At 44.5% G+C, this 12797-nt stretch overlaps 1 protein-coding gene across 1 annotated transcript; it reads left to right on the forward strand.

Annotated features, from left to right (window-relative positions):
- Positions 1–4721: 4721 nt before the first annotated feature.
- On the forward strand, positions 4722–11705 carry mlh1 (mutL homolog 1, colon cancer, nonpolyposis type 2 (E. coli)). Its single transcript, XM_069690011.1, has 19 exons — positions 4722–4968; positions 5178–5268; positions 6005–6103; positions 6206–6279; positions 6406–6478; positions 6557–6648; positions 6748–6790; positions 7686–7774; positions 7871–7983; positions 8077–8170; positions 8259–8412; positions 8531–8865; positions 9615–9751; positions 10492–10600; positions 10687–10750; positions 10823–10987; positions 11075–11167; positions 11259–11369; positions 11468–11705. The coding sequence occupies exons 1-19, from the start codon at positions 4862–4864 to the stop codon at positions 11621–11623; spliced, it is 2199 nt and encodes a 732-aa protein (XP_069546112.1). The 5' UTR covers positions 4722–4861; the 3' UTR covers positions 11624–11705.
- Positions 11706–12797: the final 1092 nt, after the last annotated feature.

Here is a 12797-nt window from a genome sequence, read left to right on the forward strand (position 1 = left end):
AATTTAACAGAGGTCAGTCTAAGAGGATTGGGATTCAATGACCATTCAGCGTGACAGCAAAACAGAACCATTGAGCTCCCAATAGGTCAGTCAGTAGCACAATGGTGAGCACATGGTTCATAAAAAGTAGTTTAACATGAAGGATAGGTGGTCTGCCTAAATAATATTCAAAGAATCCTCAAATTGAAATGTTCCAAGCAGAGCTGGAGACAGTTCTGTGTGACTTTAAAGCAATACATGTCCACAAAATACTTTAATGGTGAACCTAAAAGCTTTCCTTAAATTGGAGGGTTGGGCTGAGCAAGTGTTGACAGGTCTTCTTTTTAATGTGGGCACATGCCTAAACTAGGGATGTTTTTTAGCCACACGAGCAACATGGTTCTAGATATGGGAACACTAGTTGGTTTATTTAATGGATTACAATGAAATTTTGTATGTAGATTGATGAGCCACAGAGGATGGATTCTACTGACTGTGGTGATGCCTTGATTTGTCCTCTGGTGCCACCACGATGTTGACTGGAATAAATTCAATCACTGGATGGATTTTCATGTAATCTGGTGACAATGTCCCCCACGGGATAAAAAAGTAATAGCCTTATTGATCCCCTATCGTTATACGTTCAGTACATCTCCACTGCTTTTATGTTTCTGCAGGAAAATATGTGTTCATGTTTTGTTTTGTTAACACATCTCGAAGCTGTTGTCCTGCTGATAAGGAGAGAGTTGGAGGAGGAAGGTTGCCACCGGAGAAGGAAGAGGATGGGAAAACAAAAGAAAAAAGGGACAAAGAGCAGCTGCTGAATCCATTTTCTGGATGCATCATTTGATGGAGGGGCGCAGGAAGTCTTAGCAGTTCTCAAGGAGGTGAGATAATGCTTGTCTAGATAATGAGGGTTGAAATCAATTAACACAGTTGCATATGGGCACAAGTCATAGCACTTGAACTTGCTGTTTGGTGATGACTGGCAGTTCCTCATAGTCCAAAACTATTCAATCTGCCAGCGATTGAGTTAATTAGATTGTTGGATATGATTTTAAAAAGTAGAAGAGAACTCATCTAATTTGATTTCAGAAGTCAATGTGTGAGCAGCCGCCCTTATCATCAGAGGAAAGACAAGCTCCTCTATATTTGTCACTTGGGGAGGCCATAACAAATACCACAGATGATTGCATTGCCACAACGTTTTGTGTCTCCAAGACATGCTGCACAGATACTTTCAGCCCTCTGTCACCAAGTCTGATCACTCTGCAGCTCTGCGATCACTCTGCAGCTCTGCGGGTGTCCGGCAGGAGATCATCACCTCCCTGGTGGAGAAAGGAGCAGACGTAAACACACAGGTGAGACAAAACCACAGCAGTGGAAACAACAGGCTCTTGTCAGTGAGGAATGTGGAGACACAGCAGCGTGAAGGTGTGGAATGGTTGCAAGTTGTATTGGTGTTTCTGCTGGGCCCATTGCTGCAACTGAATGCTGACCTTGTTTCACACAGTTAACGCACTGCTCAGCAGCAGGTGTGCATCTAATTTGACTCTCATTTTGCTTGTTGACTGTACAGTATTTAAAGTGGATCTGCTCTGTGGATCTGTGGGTCAATGCAAGAGATTTGCACTAAAACTTTATTTCTAGAAACCTTGTGCATGTATTTTTACGTCAAGTGTGTGTTTGTGTGTTCTTTTGTGTGCCTGTCTTTACGTGTGGCGGATCGCCACAGGAGTGGCAGCTGCTTGAAGCAGATGTAATCAGTCAGTGACTCCACGTTACAGTAAAAGGAAGTAGATACACTCTATGAGGAGTGGAAGAAAAAAACAAACAAAGCTTTAATTGACCTGAGAGGTATACAACCAGTTCTGACCCCACCCAGCCATAAGACAGCCTTCAAAAAGTAAATTTACACAAGCTGGATGGAGACAGTGATGTCATAACTAGTGCTTCCTGACAGTACACTGTGCATTTTGTAATGGTGTCTCGCTTACATTAACTTTTCCTTAATTCCTGAGTTATTTCCAGCTCCATTGTATTGTATCCTGTGACACATCCTGCAGTGTTATACTGGAATGTCCCGCATCGAGTCAGCGACACATGACCCAGGACAGACATCATTTCCCGCCCCATACATCTTAGATGCAAAGACACAACAATAGCTTTTCCTCGGGCCTGAAGGGAGAGGTGGAGTCACTTGAGTGAAGTACAGCAAACATCTGGACTCAATGATTTTCCTACAGTTAATGTAGGAAAATGTGCCTGACATCATAGTGATGTCACTGCTCTCTTTCTGGGTGAGTCCTGAGGTTTCAGCTGCAGATTGGCACAGAGTTACATGTCTGGCATTTCTTTGTGAGTGGCTTGCTTTCACACTTCCAGTGACCTTTCAGGTTGTGCAGTGTTCTTTTGTGCCTGCCTGTGCTTAGTTGGTTCATGGCCCTGAAGTCGTGTTGGCAAAGGCTGAAAAAGCAGCACAACAGGCAGCCAAACTTCTCCGTTGTGCTAAGTCAGCTCTCAGGGCTGCCTGTATGGGCTTATCAGTTTGAATAAAATGTGGAATAGGTTCCAAACACAGCGTGGTTCAGACGCTGGCCCTGAATGTGATGGGATTTACAATATGGAGAAGGATGACAGGTGAGAAGTATTATGTTGCTGCATCAGAGTGTAGGCTCAGCCTGTTTCTCACCTTGAATGGAACATTAATAAAAGCTTTCTAAAGATCCATATTTGACTGTACATGATCTTGTGGCGGAACTTTTCATGTGTGTTATATTGACTCTGCATAGAGTGTGTATACTGTATATATATATATATATATATATATATAAATAACAGACAACAGATGCCTATATCTGTATTGGAATTGGCCCCAAATATCCAGTATCAGTCGAGTTCTACTGTAGAGACTTACTGATGTGGACCTTTACTTTTTCTTTCCCTGCACTCATATTTACTATTGTATATATATATATATATATATATATATATATATATATATATATATATATAGTAGGAGACTGCTGAATATGATAAACTAAAACATTAAATAAAAATAGTCATTTGAAATGCGAATAGTTACCTGCAGGTGTTTGAGGATAGTTTGTTCCTCTGACGAGTCTATTAAGCCAAAACTGTATTTCAGGTTGGACTGCATAATCTGCCCGGTCATAAAATTCAAACAGCGCCACTCCTTGGACAGCCTACACTGGCAGCATTTTATTCGGTTGAGGTCATCCTCCCTGAGGCCATAGTTTAGCAACCTGGCAATATAGCTTTGGAATATTCTGCAATATTCACAGAGGATTAATGTAAGATTACTTTTCATTTAATGACACATCCTAGTAAAATATCTCTGGGAACATTTGTACTTTTTCCAGATGATGGACGGCCACAGTTCTGCATATAAAAACCTCCCCACAAGAAAACATGTGGCTCTGAGGAATGCAGACTCATATGTGGTCTGGCCAACTTTGTGCACAGTTGAAGATTACAGAGAAGCTTTTATAAGTGGACATGCAGAAAAAGGAAAGACAAAAAAAACTGTTAACACTTGTTAAGATAGTTGTACATTTTAAAATATGTTGAAATATTGAATTCTCCTTATTACGAAGTTTATTTATCTCACATTACATAGTAAACACTACAGATCCTGCCTTTATGGGTTATATCTTCTGGTGAGACTGAACCCACTTAGGGTTATTGTTGGAATGCTGTGAATATAAATTAAAGGAACTGGAACGTGGACTTCTGACTGTTTTACACTAAATTCTTCACTGGAAGATTAACTGAAGTCATTGTGAAGCTGCAGAGTGAATTTACAGCCAATGAGATGCATCACTGATGGTTTTGTATGATGGATAAGAATAAAACAAAATCTGAAAAGCTTAAGTTTTGCACTGTAGTCTATTGTATATTAACATAAGCTTCACAACCATTCTGTAACTTTTGAAAAACATGGTTGTTGGGACACGTGCTGTTCTCTGAAAGAGATTTTTAAACTCTGACTTTTCTTTTAGATCAAGGAAAATATACTTTCGCCAGGGGGTGACAGTTCCCTCACCATCAGGCATATATATGATGCCAAGACATCCTAAAGAAAAGAATATACATTGATATGAGTGATAACAGAATTAATTTCATTATTTCTCAAACAAAAAAAATCTGCCATCTTATGACGATAGCACGCTGTATTATGTCCAAAATAATATCGATGAAAAATAGCTTTGATTAATTTTGCTTATTGGCAAAATGTGACGTGTAATGTGGAGTGCTAAAAAATGTTTTTGATAGAAAAAGCACAATTACTCCATTGTTTGGCGGCGCTGTGCTGCGTTGTTTCAAAAATATTTACCAGTGAAGAAGACTTTCAGCGGATGACGTCAGACGTTCACCTACGGCAACGACGCAGCCCCGCCTCCGCAGCGTCTCCCCGCGCTGTCATCAAAGGTTGTGTATTACCGGAAAGACGCCTCACTTCATCGCGAGAAAGGGCAGCTCATACTTGAAACAGCATTATTATTTTTTTTATCAACAATAAGATTAAAAAAACAAAAACAATAACAACAAAACTTACTTACTTTTAGCATCTTCTAGGAATATGTTTTTTTTAATCAAGCTTTATTATAACGGTTACTGGGAGAATTTGAGAGCTTGATATGTTGACTTCCGCTATGCTTTGACGTTTGGAGGGAGAGTGAGACGTCTGTTATTTTTCTGCTCTTTGGTCGCATGCGTTTTTCTGTCAGATTCTGATTCTTGTACAAGAAGTAAAGTTGTATTTTAGCCTGATTATACATCTTTAATCTGCACGTACGTGTATTCACGGTTATTAGCTGCTGTTAAACTACCCTGACACGAAGTCAGCAGCTCTGTAAACATGGCGGGAGTTATCCGGAGGCTCGACGAGACTGTCGTCAACCGTATCGCTGCAGGAGAAGTTATCCAGCGTCCTGCCAACGCCGTCAAAGAAATGATTGAAAACTGGTATCTGACTCTCGACGTGTTAAATCCAATCTTCATAAGAGAGTGAACTGATGTTAGCAATTCAACATCAGCAGTGGGAGGAATAACGTGGTGATGTAGTGGAGGAGCCACCGGTGTTTACGTCATGTCGACACGTTCAACGCAGCAGCTGTCCTGTGATAATTCAAGTTAACATGTAACATGACTGTTTGTGTCTTAACATGTTCCAGTTTGGATGCAAAGTCCACCAACATTCAGGTGACCGTGAAAGACGGCGGACTGAAGCTCCTTCAGATTCAGGACAACGGGACTGGCATCAGGGTGGGTGACAGGGGCGCCCACAGGGGTGGGTGGGGCGGGGGGGGGGCCTGCCCCCTTTGTTTGGGTGGCTGTACCGTGTGTTTTTATCTTCTAGTTGATTAGAATTAACGCATACGATTAATAACCACCAAAGCATATCCTCAGAGTCTAAAGACCCATGGAGAGTTTGGGGATGTGACGGGATCACTGGGCACAAAACCAGAGACACAAGGGCTGAAAGTTTGGAGGCCGAGCTAACAGATGAAATCTGCAATTACCCGCACTGTATGATGTGTGATTGATGCTGCAGTGACAATTTATGCTTTTCAGAATAGCATCAGTACCATCGTAGAAGCTAATGAGGAAATATAAATGGAAAGAAATCTTACACAGTCAGGGCAGAAAAAGTTGGAAAGTCAGATGTCTGAGCCGGCTGATTCCCACAAAAAAATACAGTTACGTCACCGTGTTTATTGTTTACATGACGCAAATCGGGATGATCTGTCGGTGTTTTTGGTGCTCTGCTGTGCCCTCTAGTGTGTTGTTGTAATCCTCCAACAACACACAATGTACACAGGCGAGTATGCTAACAATAATGTTCAGGACATACCTGGTTGTCCACGCAAACGTGTGGTTAAAAATAAAATATATCTCCAGCGTAAAACAGCTCCTCGGTGCCCCGTTGGGATCCGGTTTAAGTTCGGGAGAGTTTGTGTTCTCTGCTGTTTTCTGACCGAACTGTCTTTCTCAAACACAGAAGGAGGACATGGAAATCGTTTGCGAAAGGTTCACCACCAGCAAACTCCAGACGTTCGAGGACCTCTCAGCTATCGCAACCTACGGATTCAGAGGCGAGGTGAGCGTCGCTGCTCACCGAGCCGTGCGGCGGCTTCAGCCTTCAGAGTATTAAACGAAGACAAACCTTGTTGTGCATCACGTGTGACGTGTGTGTCTGCAGGCCCTCGCTAGTATCAGCCACGTCGCCCATGTGACCCTAACCACGAAGACAGCTGATGCCAAGTGTGCTTACAGGTATCATCACATTTTAAACTGTGGTTCACTCATCTCCTCTACTGTTGCACTGAGGATTGCATGCGCAGGATAACAGACCGAAAGGAACCACGGTGTCTCTAATGTGCTCATTCTCTCATTGTGCAGAGCGAGCTACAGCGACAGCAAACTTAAAGGTCCTCCAAAACCGTGTGCCGGCAACCAGGGGACGCAGATTCTTGTAAGTTCTTGGGACGCATCAGCTTTTAAAGAAAGACGTTTGCGAATGCTGAGAAACGTGTCTTGTTATCGGCTGCAGGTGGAGGACCTTTTCTACAACGTGTCCACCAGGAGGAAAGCTTTAAAGAGCCCCAGTGACGAGTACTCCAGGATCGTAGAGGTCATCAGCAGGTCGGGGCTTCACCTCTCGTGTCGCAGGACTTCTGCTCCTCACATGATTTGTTTGGATAAGTTCTTGTCTGATGTGAATGTTGTCATGTTCCTCTGAAGGTACGCCATACACAACTCAGGAAAAAGTTTCTCCGTCAAAAAGGTGAGATGTGCTGCTTCTTTTTTTCTTTCATCTGACTCGGGCATCAATATTTTGAAATGGGAAGTTGACCGTGATTGGCTCCACATTTTCACTCGCCATAAAGGTATCACTATTTTTAGGGATGTACCATATTCAACTTTTTTTTTTGCCAATATCTGATATGATGAGATGCAGACATGAAATATGAAGCTTTTCAAAATGTACACATTCACTGGGCTCAATAAGAAACTAACTTAGATCATGTAAAACATGCCATTTTTATTTCATTCCTTGTACTTCATCAGGCTTGGTTGATTCCCTCCCTGAGTCAGTCATTGCAAATAGCATCTTTGCTACCCATTGCAACCCTTTTTAAAGGTCTCTGTTATTGTATAGATTCAGATTTCCATTTCTTTTTTGACTATAAAGCAGTGTCTTGGTTCTGTGTGAAAAGGACAAATGCTTCATCCACAGAGAAATGTACACAGTCTGTATTCAGCAACTGTAATGTTTGGACTTAGTTAAGTTTGTGATGTCACAAACTCACGCTCGGGTCGCATGTCCTCCGTCAACACAGCCCAGTTTACGAGGGACGCTAGGAGACCAGAGAAAACCAGTGATTGGCTTCGGCATGCGTCACTCAGAAAAGAGTCATCCAATCAGAAGAGAGGGTCATTGACATCACAGATACAAAACAGCCTGCTCTTGGTGGCTCCAGAGAGAAGCTTAAGACACGAGATGTAAAACTATAGAGGTGGTTTGTGGGACTAAAAAAAATATTTAAATAAAATGTTTCTCTGTCGTATGATATAAAAATCTATTTACTACATTTTAAGTCCACACAGAATTTCCTTGGCTCGACGAACGTCATTATTTCTCCTGCTGTCTGTTCAGTGACTTCTGTTTCCTTTTCCAGCAAGGCGAGACGGTGGCAGACGTGAGGACTCTACCCAGCGCGTCTGTGGTGGATAATATCAGAGGAGTTTTTGGCAACGCAGTCAGCAGGTATTCCTGCAGATATGCTTTGATGAGCTCTGCTGTCATGTGACCTCGTATCCCCTCGGCGCTGACCGCACGACTGCCTCTGCGCTACGTTCTCAGGGAGCTGATCGAAGTTGGCTGTGAAGATCAGAAGCTCGCCTACAAGATGAAAGGCTACGTCTCGAACGCAAACTACTCAGTCAAGAAGTGCATCCTGATCCTGTTCATCAACCGTACGTGGCGCAGATCAAACTTCCCGGATAACACGGCCGAGAGAACGTAAGCTTGTTGGCACCGTGTTAAATGAAGGCTGTGATCCGTCTCAGATCGTCTGGTGGAGTCGAGCGCTTTGAAGAAAGCGATCGAGACGGTTTATGCGGCGTACCTCCCCAAGAACACGCACCCCTTTCTGTACCTCAGGTAGCTGTTCCACTTGATTAGCTGTTAACCGATAACTGATTCTGTTATAACTCATCTTATCTTCACCGGTGCTCTTTAATCGTTGCAGCCTAGAAATCGCTCCGCACAACGTAGACGTGAATGTTCATCCTACGAAACACGAGGTGCACTTCCTGCATGAGGACAGCGTCATCGAGAGCGTCCAGAAACACATCGAGAGCAAACTGCTGGGCTCCAACTCCTCACGCACATATTTCACTCAGGTATGATGTGACTGGATCCACAGTCACGGCAGATCTCTATATATTATATATTATATATTATTACGGCAACACGTCATCAGTCACTTCTTCAGTATTTGTCCAAACTGTCTCCGTGCAGACGTTGCTTCCAGGACTCTCTGTCTCCGGCGGCACTGAGGTCAAAGCCTCCAACTCCTCAGCCGAGTCCAGTGAGCGAGTCTACGCACACCAGATGGTGAGGACCGACTGTCGGGCGCAGAAGCTGGATGCGTTCCTCCAGCCCAAAGAGAAGCCTCCTCCCGAGTCCGAGTCCGAGTCCGAGCCGGCCGGTCGCAGCAGCAGCAGCGGGGAGACTCAAACCACCGAGCCGGACTGCGCTGAGATGAACGATGCCGATGATGCAGACATGCTGGAGGCTCTGGTGGAGCAGGAAGCAGCGGTGGCAAAAGGCGAGGAAGAACGCAGTGATCAAAGGTGATTGATTTATTTCCTGTGAGTCAGTATGAGTTGTCAGCAGAAGTTCAGTCACTGCCGTGGTGAGTAATCCTGACACAAGTGAGATCAAGACACTGACTGACGGCACGGTGAATAAATCTGAACATTGACCTGCAGCAGTGAGTTGAGTAAGAGAGCAGGAAGAAGAGTGTGAAAGTAAACATGTGTCATTCCCGATGAATGACGTCATCTGCCCGGAGGCCAATCAGCAACAAATGCCTCTGTGTTTACCTGCTACTAACGGTTCATGTATTTGCATGTTATCAGAGTTCAGTATGACAGCGAGTACTGTCGAGGGATTTCTGTGGTTGTCACTTTAAATTTGTTACACTGGAGAACCCACAGATTTCTTCCAGATTTGATCCAGTTTTCTGCTAAAGCTTCTGATATAATTTGTCCAGCACCTGCCTGCCCAGCACCAAACAGCAGACAGAAAACAGACAAGTTCACTTGTCAGATGGCCAGAAACACCCACCAGACGAACAAACGGTTTAATGTGTAATTTAGTCACTAACTTGTGGATTTCCTCTGCCCCCTAGTGGCCAACAGAGTAGTCCTCAACTTATCAAGTACATGCTGCTTTTATCACGGCAAGACTTGAAGTATCTGCTGCTCTTCAAGTGTGCGATAAAGTGTGCAAACATCTTTACAGCCCATTAAATCCTGTGAGTTACTGTCTGTAGACACGCAGAGTGACAGCAGTGTTGTGTTTACTCACGGCGAGGCAGGAAGCGACCGAGGAAGGAGCAGCAGCAGGAGGAGGAAGACGAGGACCGGACGGCCGCGGCCACGCCCAAGAGACGAGTCATCAAACTGAGCAGCATCAAGGAGCTGAGAGCCGAGATCACGGAGGACACGCACAAAGGTGCGACGGCCCTTTAAAACATTCAGATTGCATCTGTCAGGTCATCATCGTGAGAACCGCGAGGTGTGATCGAAAAGTTGAGAGACTGCTGCTGTTGTGGGTTTGTGACCACTGGTTGGTGCATCGTTGTGATTTCACCACGGACTGAAACTTGAGCAGAGAAACATCCAAACGTTTCAGAAAGCCAACAAGCAATGGAGCAGCGAGCTGTTCTGAACGACGTTCACCTCTCAAGACGGGCAGAACTTCACCGTCCCGGACAGCAGAGGGCGCGTCAGCTCCAGGACCAACCCATTTGTTTTGCAAACAACCTGAACTGTGGCGAGATGGAAGTTCAACGCTCACATAGTGTTGAAAATGCAAGTTTCCCGTCCACAACGACACGATCGTGTCTCCCCACCGCACCTACTTGCAGGATTTTACTCCCTGCAACTTACTTCTGTTCCCCCAAAAAGTTTACACAAAATTAGACGAGCCCTCTCTGCTCAAGTTTCAGGTGCATGCCGGGAATGCAAACATCCCCGTGGTCGCAAAAACACGTGTAACTCGGGCGCTGATGTTGACCGACCGACGTAACTCGGACTACGTGTTAATGAAAGTTCCCGCTGCTCTGTACGCGTTGGGGCTGCGCGCCGGTCGTGCGCAACAGGAACAGTTTGAACTTTTTGATCGCACCTCGTCCTTTGGGCATTTTGAAAAGCAGAACACGCAGTCGAACGCAGCCTGATTTTTCCCTTCAGGTCTTCAAGACATGCTGCACAGCCACTCGTTTGTGGGCTGCGTCAATCCCCAGTGGACTCTGATCCAACATCACACCAAACTGTACCTGGTCAACACCACCAAGCTCAGGTCAGAGCTGCAGGAAACACCGGTCAGCTCACATCTTCTCAACCGGCCGCTTCACGGCCTCATTTCGCTTTTTCTTTGTGTTCCAGCGAGGAACTTTTCTTCCAGATCCTCATCTACGACTTTGGGAACTTCGGCATACTCAGACTGTCTGTAAGTAAAGTTTACGTTGTGAATGATTTGAATGTTCTGCGCGGGTGATAACGGCTGTTTGTGTGTATTCAGACACCGGCTCCACTTTATGACCTGGCCATGTTGGCTTTGGACTCGGAGGAGAGCGGCTGGAGTGAAGAGGATGGTCCAAAGGAAGGCCTGGCTCAGTACATCGTGGACTTCTTGAAGAAAAAAGCCGAGATGCTGGAGGACTACTTCTCCGTGGAGATAGACCAGGTCACAAACGTCCTACTCTGATGACACCGTCTTCGAACCTTTCAGTCCTTTATCACTGCTGACGTTGTATACGTGTGTCCGTCACAGGAAGGAAATCTCACCGGGCTGCCGCTTCTTCTTGACAAATACACCCCCGTCATGGAGGGTCTCCCGATGTTCATCCTGCGCCTGGCCACCGAGGTAAAGTCTTCCACAGTCGGTCCTCCTTTATGACAAAGACTCTGGAAACACGGGTTGTATCTGAAGGCCTCTGGGTGCTGCTGTTGTGCAGGTGAACTGGGACAATGAGACGGACTGCTTCAGAGGGTTCAGCAAGGAGTGCAGCCAGTTCTACTCCATCAGGAAGCAGTACATCCTGGAGGCGGAGCCTGGAGAGGAGCAGGTGGGGACGCCGAGCTTTTTCTACCGTTTGGTTCAACGATGGAAAAAAAAAAATCTCCAAATCGACAAGTGTGACGTGTAATTCTTGTGACGTTTCAGGAAGCCGAGGGGAACTCCTGGCGTTGGAAAGTCGAGCACGTCATCTTCAAAGGTTTGCGGACCCTCTTCAGTCCTCCGAAGAGCTTCAGTGAGGACGGCACGGTGCTGCAGATCGCCAACCTGCCTGATCTCTATAAAGTCTTCGAGAGGTGCTGAATGTGACGATCAAATCTTACTGAAACACTCGCCATGTATGCTGCTCCTTTACGTTTGATGTAATATTTGTACTGTAAATTAAAAAAAATAAATTGGTTTTTTTTTTTAGACAAAGACGTCAGATGTTCGTCTTTGAGGGAAAAACTCTTTTCCGTTCTGTACAAAAGGGTCTCTGTCACAGGAAACCCTTGTGCTGAATGGCCTATTTAAAAGTGCCATGTGGTTTTCTAAAAGTAAGACTAGAGATATGCAGCCAGGAAAAATTTAATTGGGTCATGAGTCCCATAGCCAAAATGTGCCAGCACATGAGCTTGACTTTTATGACCGTTACATTTCCCCTGTCGGTGAGACACGAGGGCAGCGCGGAGGGATCAGCTTCACTCATGTTTCCACTCACGTTCCCAAATACTTTACACACAGTAACACGTCTTTAACACCTGCGTAACACTGGAAAACTGAAAGAGTAACGGAAACCTGCAGGATGGTTTTTACATGATCTATGCTGTAACAAAGCTCCAACCTACATCTTTCTTTATTGAAATCACTGGAGAAATGATCTGGAAACCAAATAGTTTAGAATTAAAGGGAACTGCAAGTTATTTCAAAGTGCAAGAAGCATGTGGGATAAAAATCAAGAGTGCATTTGAAAACTACCCAGGAAAATTAAAACTTAAGTTTTAAGTCACTGGCTTGTTCTGATAGAAGAAAAAACCATTAGAATAAAGAGAGAGAGAGAAAAAAGATGCTAGCTGGTCTCTTCACAGTTGAAAAGTTGTTCATGTGAAGCGACGGTATTTTAGCGAGTTCTTCACGTGTTAAAATGCTCACGTGGGTTTTTACGGGTGTGAAAGAAAAAGTGACAATTGAAATTTTGGACTTCAAATAACGGAAGATTTAACATCTTCCAGCAAAACATTGACTGGAAGATGGCCTCACAATTTCTCGTCTACTTTCGAGGCACTGAAAGAGATGGTTGCAGTGAGCTGGTAATCTGGATTAAGCATTTTGGATACATAAATCAAACGCTACCATCATAAACCGAATGAAAAGCTAGTGGCGAGATGTTTTCTGCAGCTTTCCTAGACTCTCCAAATGTTATCAGACCAAACGGATCAAACTCTTAATAGCGAGAGGAGTCCGCCGAGGTTGACGAGTTTTATTTCATTTAGCCGCC

Source organism: Brachyistius frenatus, unplaced genomic scaffold, assembly GCF_029030835.1.
Source record: "Brachyistius frenatus isolate BFR_SWC_R1_liver_20210118 unplaced genomic scaffold, ASM2903083v1 Contig_8, whole genome shotgun sequence".
In the NCBI taxonomy this organism is placed as follows: domain Eukaryota; kingdom Metazoa; phylum Chordata; class Actinopteri; family Embiotocidae; genus Brachyistius; species Brachyistius frenatus.

What these genes read in the sequence shown, in the direction of transcription:
- mlh1 (XM_069690011.1), top strand. Translation starts at nt 4,862, where the DNA reads ATGGCGGGAGTTATCCGGAGGCTCGACGAGACTGTCGTCAACCGTATC. An exon ending in AAAGAAATGATTGAAAACTG is followed by an intron (nt 4,969 to 5,177) that starts GTATCTGACTCT and finishes AACATGTTCCAG; the next exon opens with TTTGGATGCAAAGTCCACCA. An exon ending in GTCAACACCACCAAGCTCAG is followed by an intron (nt 10,601 to 10,686) that starts GTCAGAGCTGCA and finishes TTTGTGTTCCAG; the next exon opens with CGAGGAACTTTTCTTCCAGA.